Source organism: Ricinus communis, chromosome 9 (genome assembly GCF_019578655.1).
Source record: "Ricinus communis isolate WT05 ecotype wild-type chromosome 9, ASM1957865v1, whole genome shotgun sequence".
Taxonomy (NCBI): domain Eukaryota; kingdom Viridiplantae; phylum Streptophyta; class Magnoliopsida; order Malpighiales; family Euphorbiaceae; genus Ricinus; species Ricinus communis.
This window is the reverse complement of record NC_063264.1, coordinates 3,874,092-3,898,523: the sequence shown is the minus strand read 5'-3', so window position 1 is coordinate 3,898,523 and position 24,432 is coordinate 3,874,092. Positions and strand designations below refer to the sequence as shown.

The 24,432-nt window shown below is 32.0% G+C and overlaps 3 protein-coding genes across 8 annotated transcripts; all 3 read left to right on the top strand.

The window, feature by feature from the left end:
- The first annotated feature begins 4,181 nt into the window (after positions 1-4,181).
- On the top strand, positions 4,182-12,768 carry LOC8280168. Of its 6 annotated transcripts, none has more exons than XM_048379266.1 (8): positions 4,182-4,499; positions 6,841-6,927; positions 7,405-7,886; positions 8,008-8,091; positions 8,534-10,841; positions 11,849-11,961; positions 12,111-12,223; positions 12,383-12,768. In XM_048379266.1, coding segments are annotated over exons 2-8 (3,210 nt in total). In that variant the 5' UTR covers positions 4,182-4,499; positions 6,841-6,925; the 3' UTR covers positions 12,491-12,768. The 6 variants fall into 6 exon arrangements, with proteins under 6 accessions (XP_048235223.1, XP_015573439.2, XP_048235225.1 ...); XM_015717953.3 differs by having other exon boundaries at positions 6,841-6,949; XM_048379268.1 differs by lacking the exon at positions 6,841-6,927 and having other exon boundaries at positions 4,183-4,499.
- Positions 12,769-14,949: 2,181 nt separating this feature from the next.
- LOC8280170 (calmodulin calcium-dependent NAD kinase) lies at positions 14,950-18,221 on the top strand. Its single transcript, XM_002516968.4, has 8 exons — positions 14,950-15,076; positions 15,172-15,366; positions 15,439-15,724; positions 16,493-16,705; positions 16,909-17,032; positions 17,130-17,461; positions 17,554-17,698; positions 17,844-18,221. Exons 1-8 carry the CDS (start codon positions 15,067-15,069, stop codon positions 18,099-18,101), a joined length of 1,563 nt encoding a protein of 520 aa, XP_002517014.3. The 5' UTR covers positions 14,950-15,066; the 3' UTR covers positions 18,102-18,221.
- A 4,145-nt stretch (positions 18,222-22,366) lies between these two features.
- LOC8280171 (40S ribosomal protein S15) lies at positions 22,367-24,235 on the top strand. The gene is made up of 4 exons (XM_002516969.4): positions 22,367-22,544; positions 22,636-22,781; positions 22,866-22,923; positions 23,783-24,235. Exons 1-4 carry the CDS (start codon positions 22,542-22,544, stop codon positions 24,029-24,031), a joined length of 456 nt encoding a protein of 151 aa, XP_002517015.1. The 5' UTR covers positions 22,367-22,541; the 3' UTR covers positions 24,032-24,235.
- The last annotated feature ends 197 nt before the right edge of the window (positions 24,236-24,432 follow it).

Below are 24,432 nucleotides of genomic sequence, written 5' to 3'. Positions count from 1 at the left end.
GCATTGTATTCTGTAAAATTGCGTCTTTTTTAAAATTTCAGGGAATAATGGTTGGTTTCTCATTTTATCTTAAAACTAGTCACTAATTTGCCTTGCGTGGGCTATATTTTTATTTATAATCCTAATTTCAATTTTTTAAAATGGTGTATAAACTAATATTTTAAAATTAATTATTGAAATGTATTTTCATGCAAAATTTATTTTAAAGATATCATAATAATATCCATTTTGATTAAATGTGTAAAAGAGAATCCATAATTCTAATCCATTGTTGGAACTTCTCTGAAAGAAAAATCATTATTAAAATTTCTATACATTAATAAAATTATTAATAAATAAGCACATCGATTGAGTGTAACCAAAATCGAAACTAAAACAAATAAAATAATAAATATTTTATTTTAAAAATCATTATGACTGAGGGAACGATCATAATTTTGTAAAGAATAGAGTTGAATTTTAATTTTAACTCTAGAGTTAATTAATATATTTAAATAAAAAAAATACTGGGGGACCCATATATTAGTAAATGAAAATAAAAATTATGGCAAGATAAAATTTGAATCTGACATATCCACAACTGATAAATTATTTTTGGAAAGCCTCTCAAAAAAAACCCTGAAAAAGGCAATTTTATATCAGTAATTGAAAATGGATTTTATCTTTCAAAGTCTATAAAATTAATATTAAAATTAAATGCGATGATTGAGACCAGCCAACAACTCAAATGACTAGTGACCCCAAAGTGTTTCTGAAAACAGACAGAGCTGACCATACAAACTGCTTTCATCTAAAGGGGCGAAACTATTGTTGTTACATGAACCTATAAAACTACTTGTAAATGTTTTTCACAACACACAATTTGCTTGTATTCCAGGTGCCCTACATTATCTTGCCCTATGCTCAATCAATCTTCTTCTACTCTTCCTTTACAAGTTATATATAATTTGATTTATATTACTCTTTAAATGTTTGTAAATATGATTTAAAAAAAAAGGATCATTAACAAACATAATATCTATATTTCATTAACTACTTTTGTTATTGACAATTTAATTCATTGATTACATTTATTAGCTAAATAAAAGTAGCTCTTTTAAAAATAAAAATAAAAATTTATTTGCCTAATATAATTTTTTCCTTCCACTTCTTCTTTTTCATCCCTCAAATGTTAATCAAATATAAATTATTGAATCTCTTGAAGTAAGACTAAAATCAGTTTATGCATAAAAGATAATAGGTATGCAAACTTTATAGATATTTTATTTTATTTTATTTCTATCTTTTCTTTTGAAGTTTATCCTAAGTTCTAATGTATATTGAATATTAAATTTTAATTTTATTATAGCCAATATAATAGATAAAGATGTTTCAAGACTTATTTTTATTTGAATGAGTCATTTCTGAATGATAGTGATGTTGCTTTAAATTTTATTTTGAATTAGATAAAAGTAAATAGTATGCGGAATATTGCTAAGAAAGAAAGTTGATTTCAAAAAATGAAGGGTTAATTCCATCTTTCAATTAAATATCAATATTATAAATATTTAAAAAAATATTTGGATTTTTTTCGATATTTTTTATTTGAAATTTTTATGAATTAGTAATTATAAGAGTTTATTATGAATTTTAGTAGTATAATTTTTATATTATTCAATGATAAAGAAGTGTTTTATTTTTTTTTTCTTGAAAAAATAAGATGGGTTTAAGGTAGTATTACATTATTGTAGGTAATTTAATAAGATATTAAATAAAGCTTAACCGGTGTATTCGGGGCATTTGTTGACCGGACCAAAAACAACCGCCGCGAAATTCATAACTTTCCTAGCATAGAGCAAAATGGTCAGTGTCTTTGAAACCATTGACAAACACCAATTTTAGTTAGTGATAGGGAAAGAAAGATGGATTCAATAAGAAGCATGGCCATGGTCACTTGCAGAGAAATAAAATAAAGCTTGAAAGAGACGATCTGAGTGTTTCCATGGATGTAATAAAATCCTTGGTGGCCGTAAAATGGTCCAGATCCAAAGATAAGTGGTTGATATACATATCTATACCATAGTATTTATAATGAAATGGATCTTGTGAAAAATCATGGGCCCATTTATATCTTTTGAAGATCAACATCATTCAACTTGCCAAGTACCTCATCCTCACTTGATATTCATCAAAATTTGACCTTAATAATTATTTTTAAGATAATAAGTTGATGATTCCTTCTTTTGGGTGTTTGTTTATAAAGATAATGTTATGAATAACAGTGTTTTTAAAATCAAATTAAAATACAAACATATCAAAATACTAATTACTAAATTCAACTGATTTGACCAGTCAACTCACCGATTACATTGCTCTAATACAAATTTATTATATTTATTTATTAAATTCTAAAATTATTATTATAACTAATTAATAATAAATTATTAACTTTTAGTAATATCTAATAAATTTTAAATATGAAAATCTTAAATACTTAATTAACAAATTAAAATAGATGAATCATATCCTTTTATAAGTATAGTAATATATATATATATATATTATAAGAAACCAAATTATAAATACTCATAAAGAAACTATTATTTTTCTTTTAAATGTAAGTTCGAATAATTCTAAATATAAATTTATAATTTCTTAATAATTTTTTTTGGGTATATGTAAAAAATCAATTTTTTTGGTATAGTTGGTGTAATCCGGTTCAACTGTAAATTCTATGTTTAAGAAATTAAATCAGATTGACTATTAATTTTCAATCCGGTTGATTGAACCAGCAGATTTAGTCCGATTTTTAAAACACGGATTGAGATGCATTACAAGATTAATGAATCACTAATTAAAAAATTCAGAAAAGAAATATTAGTTGGAAAAAAATTCATAAAAGAAATATTACTTGGATTTAAGGAAGATTATCAAAAATCTTAAGTATTAATCTCTTTATGCTAAGCAATCTCTGTTATGCTAATTATGATATTACTTTATTAAAGGAAATTTACATGTACCTGTTAACAAAGGCAGGTGAAATTGAAACTAACCCAAAAAAAAATAATAATAATAATAATTCAAGCGCTGGGGCCAAAGAATCATGCAATTGAACTCCTAACGGGACAAAAAATGAAGCAGAAACAAAGGGATCAGTTTGGCCCCTGAACTTCTGACAGAGGTTCAAATAGATCCAACATCAACTTTTTTAACCATTTAGCATCGAAATTCTATTTAAGGTTTAGTTACATTTAAAATTTACCTGGAAATAGATCTTGAATAACATGGATTTCAAAAAGAAAATTACTCGATTAATAAAAATGAATTTTTATGTAATATAATTAATTTTTATTAGGAATTAAAAATTCTCTTAACGAAAATCTAATTATTATTCACGATTTAATAATTCGAGTTATGACATTCTGATCTTCTTTTCTGCTAATTATTATTTTTGAAACTAGGAACTAGTACTATTGAAAGTGATAAAGTTGTTCTTGAATAAAGAAAATATTATTAAGGAAAAAAAATAAAAGTTTTCTTGCAATTGAGATTTAGAATTTTTATGTAGTATTACGATATTGAAATCAAAAATTATATTAGTAGTTGAAGCCTCTAATATAATAAATCATAAAAAATTTTAAAATATTGAATCAACAATGGAGATCACAATCCATAAAATCTTAGTTTTAAGTATTTTATAAATAAAGTATTATATTCACTACTACCAACGAGTGCTTCGTAATTTAAAATTAAACTTAAGACTTAATTGAGTGTAAAATAGAAGTTTTTGTGTTCAATTGTTAAATAATAGTTTATATTTGACTTATTTGATCCTGTGTCTGATTCTAGGGGCAAATTAACTCTTTCTTTGGATTTCTTTTTTAATTGACGCTAGGGTAAAATACTCTCTTTTAAATGTCGCCAAGGAAAAAGCAAAGCAAGAGTAACCAATAATAATGCATTGTAAATCATTCTAATTTTGCCCTAATTGAGCTCCTAAAAAAACAAAAACAAAATATTTTGCTCTAAATGATATAAAAACAGAAAAGTGGATTTGCAAATAAATGAAATATTTTATTTTCGGTTTCCTAGAAAAATTGATACTTTGATATGCAAATGATTGAAACAGTAGTTATTGAAGTGATAATATTTCTATTGACTTGTAGCATTCCATAAATGGATACAACTCTCAAGGACTTGACACTATTGGCATGCAATGTGCCAACGTGGCAACTCCTGGACCTCATACCTGGGAATCTGAACAAGAGCAAAGAGAGTTTGCTTCATGAAACTGCTGTGGCAGGACGCTTGGCAACCATTTTGTTCTAAACCTCTTTCTGTTCTAGAGCTCATACAACTGATCTCTCCTTCCTTCTATCTTTTTCTGATATAAGTTCATAATATACTATCCATTTTCTTGTTTTGGTCTATGCACCCTTTTGAAAGTTCTGGTCTTGGTTGCATGATATTGGATTATAATAGAAAAAGAAAGCAACCTTCAAGCATTTAAAGAACGATAGGTATGTTTGGTCTTCTTAAATCTTTATTTTCTCCGATGGGTATCTCTCAATCTTCTTTTTGACTCTAAATTGCTTTTGCTTGGATGGTGATGGTGTTTCTTGTGGTCATACTTTACTTTTCATGTGATTTGTAGTCTTCACTTGTTCTCTGGGTGTGTATTGTAGAGAACATTGTGGATCAAATATCATTCAGTTTTTCGCAGCGGTTGTATATTTTGGAAAAGTTCTGCTGTGATCTTCTGAGATGATTTATCTGAATCTACTAGTATATTTGTGTTTTATTTGCAAGCCATGCAATGATGGATTCATCCTGCTAAGGTTCTTTCGCAAGGAAGAGAATAAAGTTCTGGCCTTTTCTGGATTCTAGTCGTGTTATTTGATCGTATTTCTTATGCATTATTGAGGCAAATGATAATTGGTTCATACATCTGAGTCTTTGGTTGAAATTATGAGAATTCAGCTATTCAATAGAAAAGAAACTAAAAGTTAGGTGCTAATTTTTCTAACAATAATCGTTAGTTCATTATGCATTGGTATCTAAAAATTTTCACCTCATTTGGTCATGAAGTGAGTAATTGCCTTGTGATTCTACATGCCAATTTTGATTCAGTATAGGTTTTGCCCTCGAACTCAAAAAGAAATATGAACTGGAAGGCTCACTAGCTTAATTTCTTATCCAAATCTTTACTACCAGGAAGGAGCCGGACCCCACTTCTAAAATCTCACTCAATGCAACATTTATTAATTGGTACAACAGTCAAAACCACTATCTGAGGCTAATGTTTCTAGGATCAACTTTTACTGTTACTGGTCATCATGATTATTTAAATTTTGATTCTTTAGTTACAACCATTAACAGACAGGTTAATCATGAAAATCTACTTTTGTTTATGGGGTTTTTTTGGGTATTATATGACATGGTACTGCATATTAGTTCCATGGAATCTAAATTGTACTTGAGACTCAAGTAAGAGGGAAGTCGTTAAGCTTTTTAATCGAACCCTTCTAAATCATGAACCAATTGTTTGTGAGTATTGCTCGCGGACAGTCATGTTTTTATCAGATTATGGAAATAAACAGGACATGTAAGATAGATTATATTCATTGAAGTGCAAGTCTAGGAGTAGATGTGTTACCATAAGTATCTAAAAACTCATTGGCATTGCACTAATGAGAAGATATTGCCAATCTTTTTATGATTCAATAGGGTACAGCGGAAAAGGATAGTTTTCTGAATAATAAGGTTCTTCTTGGTGTATTTATTGTAATCCATGATCACTTGAGAAACTTGTCGCAATCAATCCACTGGCTTCATGTGTCAATTAAAGTAAGAGAATGATGTCTCATTGACATGTTTTGGATCAAAGTTTTATCTCATTGTCCTTGGCATTGCTTTGTAAGTAGTTAATGTGAATTTCATGTTCGAAGTCATATGCTTTCTTGAAGATAGCCTGCAATCATTTTATCATTTTATAAGTTTCATGTTTCTCTGTATGAGTCATATACATTTCTCTTTTCTCTTTAAGTGGGTTCTTGTTTCAACTCTTGTGTAAATAAATGTGTTCTCCTTTGTTATTCAGACTATTTACTCTACCCTTATTACGCACATTAAGCATTTATTTTATCTTGGTTGAAACACATCAAACACTTTTTGGGTTGAAGTAGGTTGTTAAAGTTTATCTTCTTATTACAACAAAAACATACAAAAAAGAAAAAAGAAGAGAAGGACCTTTCCTGTAACTGTTATGGGTATGAATCTGACACATACTAGAAGTTTGAGTAACTTATTTCTTTAGCTTAGAAGAACCTTTTTTAATTTGTTCATTTTTTTTTTCATCATGTTCAGTTAAAATGACTTGAATATGTTTATCCCTGGGCTTGAATTTTCAATATACTCCATTGAAGGATCCTGTTACTAAACAAAACTGAAACTATACGCATATCAGGAAAGTATGCATTGCATTGAATGAACTGTAGAACATGAAAGAATAAAAAGATAAAAGAAAAGAATGTGATTCAGGCTAGTGTCAATGTGGGAGACATAATTCTCTAGCATTTTATTGGAAGTTTGTTCTTAGGGGGATGGAATATAAAAAATGGAGACAGCGCCGAGCAGTTGTAATAGTTTTCATATGTAATTTTGTGCACATTTGTGCTATCGATGAGCTTTGTTCACCCTTTTTGTAAGATGAGTAGATTTACTTCAATCTTGCATGTCATTCCTTCTTAGTCAACCACCTTTCGCATTACAAAGAAGTTGAATGGTTTCCATTGACATACAAACTGACATGAGATCTGATTTTATAAGCTCTAACTAATGAATTTTATATCCGGTTATCAGATACATGGGCTTTGAAGCTTCAAGGAAATTTAATTACAAAGATCACATCTGTGTTTCGTTCCAGTTTGGCATGTAGATGTAGGCGATGTGCGCATCAACTCATGGACATGTAGATATCAGTGATTCTTTTTTTGTCTAAGGACTAGTACTGTAATTTATGGAGTCGATAAGTGGTTTCTATCAGGCAGCTACCCATATCCTATTGGTTTTCGTATCTCAAAAGGAAGGGTAGTACAATGGCCAACAGAATATTTTCCACAGGACAGAATTTTTATATAACCTCTCAATAAAACAATAAGTTTCTATATGCTTTTGCATTCATCATTTAATTAGATAGGTACTAATGAAAAGACTAAAGTTCATAACATTTACTGTATCCATATTGAATTTTATGTAATATGAGTACATCTTCTAATTTTGGATGAAAAATTGCATTTTATCCCATCAAATAAAAATTTGGCCTCCGGATTAGTGTTTATTGATTCAAATATTTTGTGTAGACAGTTTTCGTGTTTAGCACCATGGAGAAGTCTGACTTTGACCTGGACCTCATTGGCATTTCAGGATTGCCTACAGGAGAGTTCATCCAACAAAGATGAATGTGGATGATAAAAACATAGAACCATCGACTAATTTAAGCCTTGCTCTGGGTTATTCAAATCAGTGCATTCAGAGAAATTTGAGCAATGATCCAGGTGCAGGTGCAAATGCAGCTTCAACGGCAGACATAACATTTGTAGCCACCGACCCACTCTCTGAACTAGTATGGTCTCCACATAAAGGTTTGAGTCTTAGATGTGCTGATGGAAGCTTCATCGACAAGAAGCCCTCTCTTTTACCAGGTGTAGGACCTACTTATATGGCAAGTGGATCAAGTTCTGATAAGCCTATCTCAAATACTGGCAAACTATTTGACAATGAAATATGTATAGCTTCTCTACCGGCATGCAAGCTCGCTAGTGAAATTTCTGGAGATAATTCCACTACATTTCTTACAAGCAATGTAGGCATCATGCCATTAAGTGGAACAGGTCTTGACAAGACAGGTATTGACAAATAGTTTCAACATACCACTGAATGCATTCTGTTGAATTTGTACCGATAATTTTTGACATTGTACATTCCTAAATCTGTGTCCTGAATTACTGAACACTTCTCATTTGGCAGCAACTGGTGATCAGGTGGTTGAGATGAAAAATGCAGTGAACTATTTTCTACAGAAAGAGGATCTAAGAAACGATAAAGCCGAAGGTAACGTGATTTAGTAAATCTTGAATGGCTAAAAATCTCGAACTGCAGAAAATAAAAAACATTTGCATCATGCTATCACTTCAGATTTGTTTTGAGCCCTGGGAAATCATATCCAGATGATAACTCTAAGTCGTCTTCCAAAGCTTTTTAGAGGAAGTAGAAAAAATGCTTCATTACTGTTCTGAAATTGGAATACCCTATACTTTCAGTAAGAGAAAAAATTTCTGGAGAGTTCGTAATTTGCTATCAATGGAAGAGTTTTACGGGATTTCAGAAGCATTTCTTGAGCTGTTTGTCTTTGATACAAAGGAGGCTAAGATTTGTTTTATCTTCTTTTTCTTCTTCCACCACATGTCTCTACGTCAGAAGATAATGTAACTTCTTTTTATTTTCTCAAACCTACTGGAAGGACACTAATTTATTCTTTTGTCATTTGAAACAGATGAAACCAAACTGGATGTGGCACAGAATTATCGAACTTTTGAGGAACCAATTGTCAGAGCTACAGATGTCAATGATGATCATGAATTAGGAATGGAAATTGTATTGGTTTCTGATTTTCATACTGTGAAAGGACGTGAAGATTATGGTATAAAAATTCAGAATGCAGCATGCTCTGGAAAAGAAAATGAGGAACCACCCTCAGTTAGAGAAAAAGATAGAGAAAACAAGATGGTCATAGGCCGTCCTGGCATTTTTTCCTTGGACAAACTGGAGTCAACTGCTGAAAATGATTTAGAAACACCATTTGGTGAAAATTCTTGCAGTATGAGAAACAAAAATTTAGCATCCGAATCTGCTGATAGAGTTGAAAATAACACTCAGCATGAGTTAATTCCAATAGAATATGCTCTTGGATACAACCAGTCTCCCACTAGCAGCAGACTCCAAAATATTCAAAGACAAGGCGAGTCTAAGGCCTTATCTGATGGAGATGCAAAGGAAAGGATGCTGAATGAGGAGGATGGCAGTCATGAGAGTGTTGAAAGCTGTAACAGTACTGAACTATTTTCAACAGGAAAACAACGATGGAACTTTGATCAACAGTTGATGGTAGGGAGCAAAAGAGTCAAAAGACAAATTCAAGATAGTCCTGGTTCCTCATCACTTGGTAAACAAGATAGCTCATTTGTGAATTGGATCTCAAACATGATGAAGGGATTCTTGAAATCAAGTGAAGGAGAGGCACCTTTTCTTTCTTCTGCTCTCTCAAATCCTAATCATGGGCATGAGAATCCTAGTCAGGATGTTTTCACATGCAATAGAAAGGAAGATCCTGCATGCGACACAAGAGGATTTCAATCCGTCTTTCAGTCGCTGTATTGCCGAAAGACAAAGGGTCAAGAAACTGTCACCTTGAATGTCAATCATCAAACAGAAGGATCTAAAGAATGTGACCAGGACAATAAAATATGTGACCTGAATGCTGCCCCAATAGCTTGTCGTATGGTTAGTGGTAATGTTTACAAGCGGTTTCTGCCATCAAATGAGAAACACAATGAGCCTACATCTGGCTATCACGCTGGTATGACTGTCCATTCTAGAGATATATCTATGAGTTTTCCTGTCATTCCAGAAAGCAATGGGAGTGTCTCTACAGAGAACAAAAATTCATGTAACTTGGCAATTGGTAAGGAGAAAGATGGAACAGACTCCAATTTTTCTCACGGTAAACACAAGACCAGCAGTGCTGGTAAAATTGATCCTGAACTGCCATCTAAAAATAAGACAGCCCATGGTTTTGGTTACAAAGGTGATCCACTGGGAAGCTTGTGGATAGCTCGATTTTCTCCAAAAACTTCTGGTGCCCCGTTTAACCACTATCCTTCCAATAAAAGTACTGGTGAGGCATTTAACTGCTCTGCTGATAGCATGGGGCTGATACCTCAAGTACAGAATCCTCTTGGTTCTTCCAGTGAACATGAAATTGTAGAGGTCAGGAACAAAAATTTTCAAGAGCCATTGCCTATACAAAATTATAGTACTGCTAATAGGGCTCCCTTTGATTTCTACAATGTAAAGGGAAACATTGATAATGATTCTGGGAATAAACTGAATCCCATCTTATCTTCCGCAAGAGTTAAAACTTCAGAGGCCATGGCTTCTGTTTCCCCGAGGAGATTGGATGCACCCAAATACATCACGCCTTCAGATGACGCAGATAATTCTGATCGTGCAAGCATGACCTGTTTCTTTTGTGGCATAAAGGGTCATGATTTGCGAGAATGTTCGGAAGTAACAGATACTGAGCTTGAAGATCTTTTAAGGAATATCAATATATACGGTGGGATAAAAGAACTGCCTTGTGTGTGTATTAGATGTTTTCAGCTCAATCATTGGGCTGTTGCATGTCCTAGCACATGTCCAAGAGTAAGGAGTAAAGCAGAATGCCATGCTTCTTCAGTCAGCCATGCTGGTCCTAGCAAATCGCAGCTTCATGTGATAAATGAAGATGATACAAAGGCGAAAAATGTCACTGGCAGCGGTCACGCAATTTGTTATGGGAATGATTATGGAATGGATAAAGATATGAATAGCTGGAAATCAAATGAAGCTGCTACCTCTGGAAAAATGAAACTGAATATAAGGTTGTTTGAGAAAAATATTTCTTCGACTTCCAGAGAAAAGGAGTTGAAAGAAAATCAAATTATACCTTTATATGGTTTTGTCAATGGCCTGATTTCTGATGTACCAAATGGAATCTTTGATGCAGTAAGAAGCCTCCGTTTGACAAGAACAAACATTCTCAAGTAAGTAGATCATAACTTGCCCTTTTATACTTGTTTCCCAATGCAATTACTTGAACCGTAGAAGATTAGAAACAGGTGAATTTTAAGACAATTGGATAAGAGGACATCGGTTTAAGCATTTTCAATTGATATTATGCTTCTTTACATGCATACTGGCAATGTGTTCTTTCTTTTTTAGTGTCAGTTTCAGTGTATGGAAAGCATTATCTTCTTTATGAGAAATATAACAAACATTACTGAAACAAATGTAGGTCAGTTTTTGGGTGGGGGTTTGTCAAAGTGCCACGTGGTGATGGAAATATGTAGGAAAACTGCCCAAAATGACATTAAACCTCAAATTCCCTGGAGAACTAAGTTTGAAGAATATTAGACAATAAAACTGGAATGGACTTCTTAGGAAGTAAAGCTCATCAAGGTAGAACAAATAGAATCAAGAACTAATTAAATGTGTTTTATTAAGTAATACAGGAAGAACCAAGAGAACAAGATAGTTAAGTAAGGGTTGACATTGGGAAGCAAAACATAGGATAGATAAGAGGCATAGACAAAGTCTAACTGCTTATTTTATTACTTTTGATTGTTTCCTCCAATAGATTTTCTTTATATTGTAAATCTCTCAGATAATTTTTCTCCTTTATGCGGCTCTACGCATTTAACACTGAAGGGATTTTATGGAGCGCCCGTCCCCATGAAATTGCTTGTTGAAGCTATCTTTAGATTTTCCTGGCTAAGTATAGTCATATAGTGCTTTAGTTCTTGAACAATAATATCTGTGATCAGATTTTTGGTCTTTGTTGATGCATATTCAAGTCATCCTATGGCTAAAGTAAATTGAAAACTTTGGTCCTGCTTTCTCATTTATGGTCGTCAACCTTGAAAGTCTGATGTCTGATACTCCTTTCATATACGGAACATTTGAACAAATTTCTTCTTCCCGTAACTTTAAACTGATCTTGTCAAACCTGCTCCTATCATTACTGATATTATTTTTCTTGTATGGGCATCAGATGGATGAACTCTAGTGCGTCACTCTCAATTGATGGTTATTTTGTGCGTTTACGGCTTGGGAAGTGGGAGGAGGGACTAGGAGGAACTGGATACTATGTAGCTCGCATTACTGGTATGGTGAAAATTGTGTATTCTATAACACTTCTTTTAAATTAAATTGGTAGATATTTGTCTCGATATATACTCTTTGGATTCACCTGATAAATGCTGAAGTCTTACAACGGCTGTTTGTCCATTTGATTCTTTCTTCTGACTGCGCAGGAGGACAAATAGAGAGTTCATCGAAGAAGTCCAAAAAATCTATCGCGGTAAATGTTGGTGGCATCCAATGTGTAATCGAAAGTCAATTTGTCTCCAACCATGATTTTCTTGAGGTAAAAATGCTGGCTGGAGTTTTCTTGGGTTCTTGTTTCAGACACTTGCTATGAAAGTCTGCTTTGTCTGAGCTTATACCTTGAAGTTGAACTTAGGTCTTTAGATTTGTGTTACATTTCATGACTGCAAACCTTTTCATGCACTTGTGGCTTTTGCAGGATGAGCTTAAAGCATGGTGGTCTGCCACTTCAAAGGTTGGTGGCAAATTACCATCCGAAAAAGAGTTAAGATTGAAAGTTGAAGAGAAGAACACATTGGGCCTTTAGGGGGGGAAAAAAACAAAATTGTTATAGAAAATCATATTGTTCAGTATCAGTAGTTTGAAGTTGTTTGCACTATAATATAAAGTTACAAGTGATGCAAAAGTGTGCTATCTTTGCACTATAGTATATTCTTTTTTCTTTCTTGTTGAATTCGGGGCAACTGTGAGGATGGAAATCTCGGCTTGAAGAATATCTCCAGAATTTTTGTTAGTCCTGTTCATTTCATTAATCATTAAAAGGACTTGATTAATCACTAATATAGTTTGCTGTTGCTCCCATTATGTTTGAGTTTCTGAACTCTTGATTATGACCATTAAAATTCCGTTTTATCAATATTATATGCTGTGAACTAATATTTTACAAATTGTCTTAATAGCCATCGGTCATTTAAACTTGGAGTAGAAAATCAAAATTCTCTGTAAAGAGTTTTAATTATGATCACAGGAGCTTCGAACAGAGTCACAACCATACAAATGGCACCTTCATAATGCCATAGCAATACCCAGTTTGGTATAGTTCTGTCTAACTAGAATTTGGCCTGCCAAGCTGAACAAAAGAGTTCGTATATGACAAATCCATTCATTCATTCTCTCTTCTTTTATGAAGGATTCGTTATTTTTGTATAAATTATATATATCATTAACCTCCAATCACTTGTAATTATATTTTATTAATTATTTTAATATCACTCGTATAATTGTCGTTGCATTAGTTATTTTTCAATTTTCAATTTTTAATACCTATTGCATCATGTATTAGTTGATCAGTCCTTATCCCACTGGTTTTCATTTTAATTCTTTGTTCTGCTATTTCTGATAATTACTTTATTTGTTATGATTTAATTCTTGTTTGATTATTTCTGATAATTATTAGAGCGCTTATTAATTGATTTAATAATTAATTATCAATTTATATTTGAAACTCATGTCAAGTACTTTTCGGAATTTGAAATTTCTCTTCGGTAATATATTAATTTTATGTTTTTTTATAACGAATATAAATAAATAATTGTCCCTCGTGGTATAATCCTTAGACTATCAGAGTCATAGCTCTTCAATCAATCAAAAAGTTAATTATCAATTTCAGGTTATTGTGAATGGCTAAACTTGACTTGGCATTGTAAGTGGCAAAATTGTGTTTATTCTTTTGTTAAATCACATTACCAAATCTTAATCATAGTGTGGATTTATATAACTAATCAAATACTAGTATATGCCGTTATAACTATTATTATTTCGTTAGGTCCACTCTAAACCTAATTCTTATTTATATTATCTCAAAGGGCAGAATGCAAAAGACCACTTAATTCTATTATAATCTTGTATTATATAACACAAACTCAGGAAGAAAAGTCAGATTAACATGTGTTTTGTGAGGGTGAATAAAAGATTATTTGTAGGTGTCTATGGTTTTGATTTAATCATGTACAACGGTTGCACTATTACTTTTTGTTCATTTATAATAATTCATTAAGCACCAACTAACAAGATTTAGAATATTAAGTATTGCCTTATGATTCATGTGAATAGTAAATGAACACCAAAGTCACTCACTTGATTAGAATATTGCTGATTCAATATTATATATATTGCATATAGATAATTCTATTTAGTCTGACCCCAATAGGCCCATTTATCTACACACCAATCAAATAAAAAGTAAAATTTACTTTTATTAGAAAAGTACAATTAAATTTTCATTTTTTTATTTAATTAAATTCATTAATTTTTATAAAATATTTAATTAACCCCTAATGTTAACGGCGTTCAAAATTATCGTTAAATTTAATAGTTCCATTATTTTGATAGCGCGAATAATAACTGCTCTGAATATTTTAAAGTCGTGTTTATATCACGTGAGGAAGAGAAAACCACTTATTTTTCTTTACTTTTACGCAATTAGTATCTATAAAATTTCATTTATAAAGAAGAATAGTGATTTTTTTCACCACCTGAAATGATAATAATATTTTCGTCTTTTTCATTACGCTCATTTGTAAGTAGAGAATAAATACAAATTGGTTGACTTAGATTATATCTTACTATCTCGAATATGTTTTTACAATAAAACCATAAAGATTTACACTTCATGAAAAAAGACCAATCCTGGAAGAAGGATGTGATATAAGTTAAATAAAAAAAAAAGTAGTTTTCTCTCATTCACATTATATATACGTCACTTTAAAATATTCACAGCAGTTATTGCACTCTCAAAATAATGAACCCTTACAATTAACCATATTTTAGACCCTATTAGCATTAGGAGTTAATTGGATTTTTTTATAAAAATTAATAGGTTTAATTAAGCCAAAAAAAAGATGGAACTTAATTAGGTTTTTTTATAAAAAATTAATAGTTTAATTGAGAAAAAAAAATGAAAATTTAATTCAACATTTTTTATTTTAGAAACATTCTTATACCTTTTGGCTTAGAATATTGATGGTTAAATATTATACATATATAAAATAATTCTATTTAGTCTGAGCCCAATCAGCCCATTTATCTACACACCAATCAAACAAAAAGTAGAATTTAATTCCAAAGCAACAAGAGTTAAGAATCCTCTAAAGATTCAACAAGATGAAGCAAGGTGAGCTTTCTTTAAATTTTTTATGTTTCCTTTCTTTCTTTCTAGTCTTTCTTCTTCTGTGATGCAGTTGACAAAAGATTTCACTGTTTGTCCAGTTGACGGTCGTGATGGAAAAGCCATTCTTGCAAGAATTATTGCTGCTTCTTTCTTTGCTTTTATCTCGGCCGCGGCTGCACACGAACACCGGAAAAGAAGTAAAGCCAAGAAGGATATAGCAACCATCATGCCACGCCTGTACAGGGCCGAATCTGGTCGTGTTGGACATCTTGAAAGATTCTCTCACTATGTTGGTGATTACACAAACTCTCCATTGATATTTTTCTTTTCTTTTCATGTTTTGATAATTGTGTTGCTGCACGCAGCTAGGCAGGTGGGATTTGTAGATCCAAATGAATGCCCACAGCTCTGCAAATTGGCCTATGATTATCTAAGAAAATCTAAAGACTGTGAGGCAAACATATATGAATTCTTTGCTAGTGAAGATGAGGCTGAATCTTTATATGTGAAGTTGATAGAAGAATTTGAAAGATGCATCCTTAGTTACTTTGCTTTTCACTGGACTCAAGTTTCTCATATGGTCAGCCAGGTGATGCATGATGAATCAGAGAAAAAGCCAAAGCTCAAAAACTTTGTAATGGCGGCAACAAGGTAAAGGTTCATCTTTCTGTTCCATTTCTCTGGAGCAATTTTGTTTTCTTTATTAGATAATTAAGACTAAATTGTCCAGGTCATGTTCAAGTTAATTCAATCAACTTGGTTTATTATAATACTTAAGAATTTAGTATCTTGTAGACACGTTATTGTAGTCCAATTGGCTTTTTTCTTTTTTCTTTTTTTAAAAAAGGGTAGTCCATTTATTAGCTTTAGTTTTTATAAATTTTGCTATTATAAGGCAATTTAATAGATTTTATATCTTTCTTCTTGTAGGAAATAATTGATCAGGCGCGATTATACTTGCCCAATTTAGCTTTCCAAGTATTAGAAGAAAAGATCCCATTATCTGAATTTTCCTGAATTTGTTCAGCTTTCCGAGTATTAGAAACATAGAGACAGAAAACTTAATCCTCTTCAGTCTCTAGAATCTAGTTCTGGGATAATATCATTACCACAAGTAGCTCTGGAATGACGTTCTTTAATCAGATTATCTTATTTTAACATTATCTGTCTGCTAACTTTATTTTGAAAACATGAGATAAATTTATAAGCATTTGAAATTGTGCGAATGTACAGCTTTTTGTATTTTAGTTTTTTGATAATTCAAGTAGGTGTTTTACTCCCTCAGCTTTTTTAGGATATAGTCATTTAACAATGTCAGACGTGGCACACTCGGTTGACACATCACTTCAAAATTGGTTTTCCGAGCGATGCCAATGATATATGTTTGGTCAGAAATTTTTGATATTTATCCTTTGGCAGGAAACAAAGATTTGAAAGGGTGACCAAGGACTTAAAGGTGACAAGGGTCTTCTCCACCCTGGTTGAGGAGATGAAAGCAATCAGCAAAGCTGAACCACAAAGTTCTGATTTAATGGTGCCAATGGACCTCAGCGAGAGGAGTCCTGTGCTGCTACTTATGGGTGGTGGTATGGGGGCAGGCAAGAGCACGGTCATCAAGGATATCCTCAAAGAGTAAACCTCTTCCGTATTCTATCAATAAGCACATAATCTTATGAGGATTAAATTTTGATATGACATAAGGGTATTGCTAAAATCATATTTAAGAACCATACGCAGAACAATTTTACATCTAAAACCATAACCAAAGAAATATTTAAATTCTTATAATGAAAAAGGCATTTTGTTGGCAAACTAAATGGGTAATAATTTGGCAGGTCATTCTGGGCTGGAGCAGCACCTGTAGTAGTAGAGGCAGATGCATTCAAGGAATCTGATGTTATTTATAGAGCTCTAAGTGCAATGGGTCATCATGATGACATGCTTCAAACAGCTGAGCTGGTACATATAATTACACACACACACACACACATTTCTCTCTTGATCATTTGATATGCAAAGTGACTAACATGTTAAGTTATATGATACTATTGATCAGGTGCATCAATCATCAACCGATGCTGCATCATCTCTATTAGTAACTGCACTAAACGAGGGTCGAGATGTGATCATGGATGGTACTCTGTCATGGGAGCCTTTTGTCGAGCAGACGATTGCAATGGCACGTAACGTGCACAAACATCGGTATCGAATGGGAGCAGGATACAAGGTAGCAGAGGACGGAACAATTACTGAAAATTACTGGGAGAAAGAAGAAGCTGAAAACCAACAACAGCTAGAGAACGGAGAAGTGAAACCAAGAAAACCATACAGAATAGAGTTGGTTGGAGTTGTTTGTGATGCTTATCTTGCTGTCATCAGAGGCATCAGGTATAAAATCCTGACATTGATGGTATGGATAAATTTCCAATTAATTTGAATGTTCAAATTGACTTTTTTTTTTTCTTTAATCACTTGTACAGGAGAGCTATAATGACTAGAAGGGCAGTGAGGGTCAGTTCACAACTAAAGTCCCACAAGAGATTTGCAAGTGCATTTACAAGTTATTGCCAACTTGTCGACAATGCCAGACTCTACTCCACCAACGCAGTGGGAGGACCACCTAAAGTAAGACTTTGCAAACACATTCTTACCCTTGAAAGTACTGTAATTTTGATTTGACATGAAAATGCATCAACAAACAAAACAAGAAAATATTTGAAATGCAATTACCAATCTCTAAAAATGACATATTATGAATTATGAAATGCAGTTGATAGCAAGGAAAGATGGAGACAACAACCTGCTAATAGATCCCGAAGAAATTAAATGCTTGACAAACGTAGGGAATGTAAATCCAGATTCTGAATCCATATACGAGCTTTATAGCGATCCAACCCCAATCTTCGAATCCGGCTCTATTTGGAAAGATGTCGTATTTTCTCCTTCAAGGTCCATCGTTCAATCAGAGCTCAAAATCTCCATTCAAATGATTGAGAATCCACCATCCACCAACAGCACCAAACCTTGAACTCAAATTGGTGTCTATTGTATTACTTTTAGCGTATTTCTTGTAGAAAAGAATAATAAGATTGAATTTGTATTCTAAATTGTATTTTACAATGAGAATGCTAATGTCTATTTATAAACATATCTTTAGCTAAAATAGAAAAACTAAATTAGTGCCTAATTAGGCAATAGGAGAATATACTAGAATATACATATTATCATCTCCCCTAAAACTCAAGGTGGATGAGAATCAGAAAGCTTGAGTTTGGAAAGAAGATTGCGAAATCGAGGAGCAGAATGCGCCTTAGTGAATATGTCAGCAGCCTGATTTTGAGAGGATACGGGAACAAGCTCAATTGTGTGATTTTCAACATGATGACGTACAAAGTGGCAATCAATCTCGATGTGCTTTGTCCGTTCGTAAAATATATCATTATGGGCAATCTGCATAGCACTTTGATTATCATAGTGCAAAAGAGTAGCAGATAGAGAAGAAATTTCCACACTCTGAAGCAACCAACGGAGCCATAGAAGCTCGGAAGTCGTATATGCAAGGGCTCGATACTCTGCTTCGGTACTAGAGCGAGAGACAACAATTTGTTTCTTACAAGCCAAGAAATTAGTGAATCGCCAAGGTAGAAATAATAACCAGTAGTAGATCGTCGATCAGTGAGATCACCTACCCAATCAGCATCTGAATACCCTTGCAATTAAAGAGAGGATGAACTAGAATAATGAAGTCCATGAAATAGAGTCCCTTGAATGTAGCGAAGAATACGAAGAACTGCTGCATAATGTGTGGTACAAGGAGCTGCCATGAACTGACTAATAATATGGACAACATAAGAAATATTAGGCCGAGTGACAGTAGGATAAATAAGACTGCCAACAAGTTGGTGGTACAAAGTACAATCGGGAAGAGTAGAGCCATCTGAAACAACCATTGTAATAAATCAAAGAAAATATGCGGAAATAATGAGATATGAACCAAACCGAAGATAAAAAGTATGATTTTGACAAAACATACCTCAAAAAAGGATTCAGAACGGTCAAAAACCTTAGAAACCATTTCGAGTTGAAAAAAAACTGACCAGAAAATGGATGAACCGGACTGACCAAAGTGAACTGGTTCGGTTAACTGGTTTGATTGAACCGGACAGCTAAAAACCGAGAATCAAAAACTGCAGGCAACTGAATAAACGGCAGAGTGAATATTGAGCAGTCAAAACGACTTGTCGTTTTGATTGTCTTCAACCTTCAAGCTGTATAACGTTTTGAATTGCAGTAGAAACTTCCGGCGGATCGTAATGGAGCGTTTGATGTCCGTTTGGACTGATTTTTGCAGCGTTGAATTCATCATATAGAGAAGAATCTTCCGGTGGTGATGGAAGTTAAATTCGGCGATAGAATATTGAGAAACGACGCAAGAAATAGAAATTATGCTATTTGCACAAAACCAAAAGAAAATAATATGCAGAAAATATAACAACCCTTAAAAGGGAGGTTCTGATACCACGTAAAAAAGAATAATAAGATTGAATTTATATTATAAATTGTATTTTACGCTAGTGTTTATTTATATACACATCTTTAACTAAAATAGAAAAACTAAATTAGTGCCTAATTAGGCAATAAGAAAATATATATACTAGAATATACATATCATCATTTCTCAATAAAAAAAATAGAAAAAAATAAATAAAACCCGTGAAAGCATTTTCATTTAGCTAGAATTTCAAGATTAGATTAGTTATTTGTTCATGAGAGAGAGAGAGAGAGAGAGAGAGAGAGAGAGAAATCCCTATCAAACCGTTAGATTTTTACGTGCTAGACCTGTTCATGGGCCTGGGTACCCGCCGGGCCCGCACTATTTAGGCTGGGCTTGGAATTTATATAAAAATCCAAGCCCGGCCCGATGTCTAGTTTAGTTAGAAAAAAAAGAAATGTCATACTAGCACTCGAACTTGTGACCCTCAACTTATAATTAAGTGCTATATACCACTTAGCTACCTATTATTTCTGTTTATAATATTATTGTTATTAATAACAAAACAAAACTCTAAATCTAAATGTAACTGCAATTTGGGACAGGTCCGGCTCCTAGTAATGCACAGGCCCGACCTCTATTTACAGGTTTAATAATTGGCCAGGCCTGACCGGACTTTTCAAAAAATTTCAGACTCGGACTTAGGCTCAGAGATATTAAAAAATTCTTGAGCCTGGACAGGCTCGAACTTGTCCAAAATCAAGTTAGACCCGGCCCGAGCCTGCCTAGGCCCGGCCATGAACAGGTCTACGTGCAATACAAAATGTTTGAATTAACCGTTAGATTGGGGATAATTCAATTGGTGCGGAAAATATATAAAATGGATAATATTAATTCGGCCAAATACATCACTGTGCCTTAGAACTTATATCCACATCCGCGAGTCAATTTAATATTTTCGGTTTAATATGGGACACACCTGAATTTTACATTTTTTCTTAATTTACATACATATGAATCTTATTTTTTTAAATAATACTTAAACGATTTATACAATACATTTAGATATATTAAATGAAGACATATATCAAAACGTGTTAAAATATCACAATATGATAATTTTAAGTGTATATTAAATTATGTCTAAAATTAAAATATTAAATTAATTAAATGACTAAAATTTATAAACATAAATATACATCTATCCTATTTATTTTTTAAACACTTTTTTACACTAATGTATTTTTCATTATCAATGGGATAAAATTTCACTAATTTTAGTGAATGGCAAAGGAAGAAATTTAAATACCGGAATTCTTCCTAAATTTTAATATTTAAAAGTAAAGAGTAATAAACCATTGACGATAATTTTATAATTTTAATGCACTAGCTAACCACATAAAAAGATAGAAAATCTCAAAAATAACCAAAGATAGACAATAAAATTTTTAGGTGAATTATAAAATGATGTAATTATAGTTGTTTTTAAATATTTTTATATGTTTATTTAAAAAACTTATAAAATTTATGTAAAATATTTTACTATTGTAACTTCTATATTAAATTACGTACTAAAATGTTTTTACAATAATTTTTTTAAAAAAATTTCTTATACAGATTAATCTAGATTTTAATAATTTTTAATTAATAAATATATAAAATATAAAAATATTGAAAAGCCATTGTAACCACGGCAATCAATAATTCATCTAACTTTTATATGGTGACACAGTATTTTTCTCCAAAAATTACAGTCATCTTGCAAAAATGAGGTTTTTTGAAAAATATTATAGTTTTTAATTTCTTAGAGAAAATGACATTTTTTTAAGGGACATTTACAGGAGTGCGGAAGAAATGCACTGAAAGTTTTGTTTTTAATGATATTTTTCCAAATATTTTTTAGTGATTTTCTTAAAACTTTTTTATTTATACGGATTTTTTTAACTGCATTATAGCATCTTTTTTATATATATTATTGATATCTTTTTAATATATTTTTATTATAGTTAAAGATATTTTTAGATTTTATTTTAATTATATTTCATATAGTAGATATACTTTTTATATATTATGGTATATTTTTAAAATATACATCGTCATATCTTATAAATACATTAGTTGTTGTAGAAAATACATAAGATTATTTAATTCACGAATATTAAATATAAAAATATAAAATAAAAATAATAAATCTATATCATTTGTCTAATTTCACAGTAATATATAGTTAAAATTATATTCTATTGATATTTTATAAATAATATTTTAGTAAGTTTTTTCATATGAAATTCTAAATAGTAAATTTATAATAATAGAAGTTAAAATAAATAAAATTTTGATATCTTTTAGATATATTTTTAATATTTTATTTTAAATTCTGAAATAGTAAAAAAATCTAAAATAAAAACTGAATTTATAATAATTTATAATATTCTTTTTATATGTTATAGGTATATTTTTAGTATCTTTTTTTTCGGTATTTTTAATATATAAAATAAAAACTGAAAGTACAATTATATGAATTTTGAAAAAAAATTTCCAATATTTTGTAAGTATAATGTTGACTTTTTTTATAAAATTTTAAAAGAAATCGTATAAATAATTTTAAAAAAAAATCTTTTTCTTTTTTTTTTCAAAATACAGTGCACCGTGAACATTAACCGGGTTGAGCATGGCAGTGTCGCCCATGACGAATTTCAAGAAGAGCCCAAAAGTAGTTCTTAATTTGGCTGATCGTGGGCTAAGAAATAACTAAAGAAAGGCCCAAGATTACTACCAGAAGACCAAACACTAAATAACGAACTCTACAGACCCTTATGTGCAAAACAATACAGTTTAGGGTTACACGCTGCTCCTATCAGATTATAAAACCACAGCTTAGCAAAACACTCAACTTCTTCTCGTAAAAAAACCCCTAGCGGCCACACAGATCCTCTCCAATTAGGGTTTATTGAATTTAAAATTCAACAAGCAACCATGGTAAAGCCCCTATCTCTCAATCTCAGTCTCAATCAACTTAATTGTTTGTTTTGTGTATTAAGATTATGAAAAAGTGTCGGTGCATGTGTAGGCGGATGTGGAGACAGAGGTGGCAACAGGACAGCCAAAGAAGAGAACATTCAAGAAGTTTAGTTTCAGAGGAGTGGATTTAGATGCACTTCTTGATATGTCCACTGATGAGCTTGTTAAGCTCTTCACTGCCCGTGCTCGCAGAAGGTTTTGATAATTTTATTCACTGTTATTGTTGCTGTTTTTTATATGGATGTTTGATGTAATTGAAAATGTTTGTATGTATAATAGGTTCCAAAGAGGACTTAAGAGGAAGCCTATGGCTTTGATTAAGAAGCTACGCAAGGCGGTAATGTTTCTTCTTTCTTTACTTGATATCTGCATTTCTAATTATACGGTTAAAGATTTGATTTTGGTGTTAAGTTTCTGTATATACGGGTGCTTGTTTTTGTTACTAATTTGTCATTAGACTGGAATCCTAATTTATTTAATGTCATTTATTTATGTAAAGAGTTCAATTTCTGCAAGATGCCAACTTGATTATCACTAACTTAAGTTGTTGTTTATGTATTATTTGAAAATGGATTTTCCACTTTGATTGATGTGTTACTCTATTTTTTCTGTATAGAATGTTTTAGCATTTGGATATGTTGTTTCTGATAGCTTTACTTTGGTTTCATAGATAAAAATTGTATTACTGAGATTTTTTTTCCATAAATTTAGTGAGAAAGCTTTCTTGTATAGAACAGGGTTTAGTTCAAGTTGGAATTATTGTTTGTTTGGGAGTGTTGAAGTGCTGTGGATATGAAATGAAAAAGCTTTATTGTGGAGATGTGTTTATTTTCTGGTCGCTATTTTGTTACTAAGTCTCACTACAAACTTTGCTCTATTCATGTTCCCTGCTTCTTGGTTGTTTCACCAATTCTGTCTTCTACACCCTAAAAAATTGTAGGCTGTATAATGCATAGTAGAAGGCTTAATAGAGGCGGAAGTTTTAATAAGGGAGTTTAAAGTTGCATGCTTCTGTGTAATGTAAGAAATCATATGTACCATTTTCTGGTGAAATTAGTTTGTAGGCATGAGACACAGGTTCAGTCATGAATTCATTTATAGTGGTGTTGTACTGAACTATGGTTCTCTCAACTTTGTATTTCTGTTTATGGCTTATACCAGTTTTAGCTAAGTCTTTTTCTTATGTTTTGGAGCAGAAAAGGGAGGCCCCTCCTGGTGAGAAGCCAGAACCAGTCCGAACCCATCTCCGTAACATGATCATTGTTCCTGAAATGATAGGAAGTGTTATTGGGGTGTACAATGGGAAGACATTCAATCAAGTTGAAATCAAGCCTGAAATGATTGGTCATTATCTAGCTGAGTTCTCAATCTCATACAAGCCTGTCAAGCATGGTAGACCTGGTATTGGTGCCACCCATTCATCTAGGTTCATTCCTCTCAAGTGAAAAGTTTGTCTTCAGCTTGGATGCTCCGTTCCTCTCTATTATATGAAGACGTCTATGTTGATGAAATTTTTGTCTATTTAAATTGTTTCTTTGTGTTCTTAGGTCTTTAAACTGGTATTCTATCTAGAGATTTTGACTTTACTTCTGTTTGAAAGACCTGTTCTGTTTTTTTTATGGTAGTCAAAATATGTTGGATTTCACAAATTTTACCCTTCATCTAGCATTTGTTCATTCAGATACCGGATGAGTATTTCTATTTTGGATAGTGTGATGATGTTTAATGGACAATTTGAAAACCTATACTCCATTGAATGGATTCGGATTCAGCATCACCATGTTTGCTTTAGCAAAGATGTGGTTAGAGGAATGCTTTGGAAATTAGTGCTCCAATGAATGAATAT

Excerpts from the sequence above, each read along its gene's own strand:
- LOC8280168 (XM_048379265.1), top strand. The coding sequence starts at position 6,998 with ATGGAGTCGATAAGTGGTTTCTATCAGGCAGCTACCCATATCCTATTG. Across the intron at positions 7,887-8,007 it reads AACAGGTCTTGACAAGACAG|CAACTGGTGATCAGGTGGTT; the intron begins GTATTGACAAAT and ends CTCATTTGGCAG. Across the intron at positions 11,962-12,110 it reads CTATGTAGCTCGCATTACTG|GAGGACAAATAGAGAGTTCA; the intron begins GTATGGTGAAAA and ends CTGACTGCGCAG.
- LOC8280170 (XM_002516968.4), top strand. Across the intron at positions 16,706-16,908 it reads ATCAAGGATATCCTCAAAGA|GTCATTCTGGGCTGGAGCAG; the intron begins GTAAACCTCTTC and ends ATAATTTGGCAG. Across the intron at positions 17,699-17,843 it reads CAGTGGGAGGACCACCTAAA|TTGATAGCAAGGAAAGATGG; the intron begins GTAAGACTTTGC and ends TATGAAATGCAG.
- LOC8280171 (XM_002516969.4), top strand. Across the intron at positions 22,782-22,865 it reads ACTGCCCGTGCTCGCAGAAG|GTTCCAAAGAGGACTTAAGA; the intron begins GTTTTGATAATT and ends TATGTATAATAG. Across the intron at positions 22,924-23,782 it reads TTAAGAAGCTACGCAAGGCG|AAAAGGGAGGCCCCTCCTGG; the intron begins GTAATGTTTCTT and ends GTTTTGGAGCAG.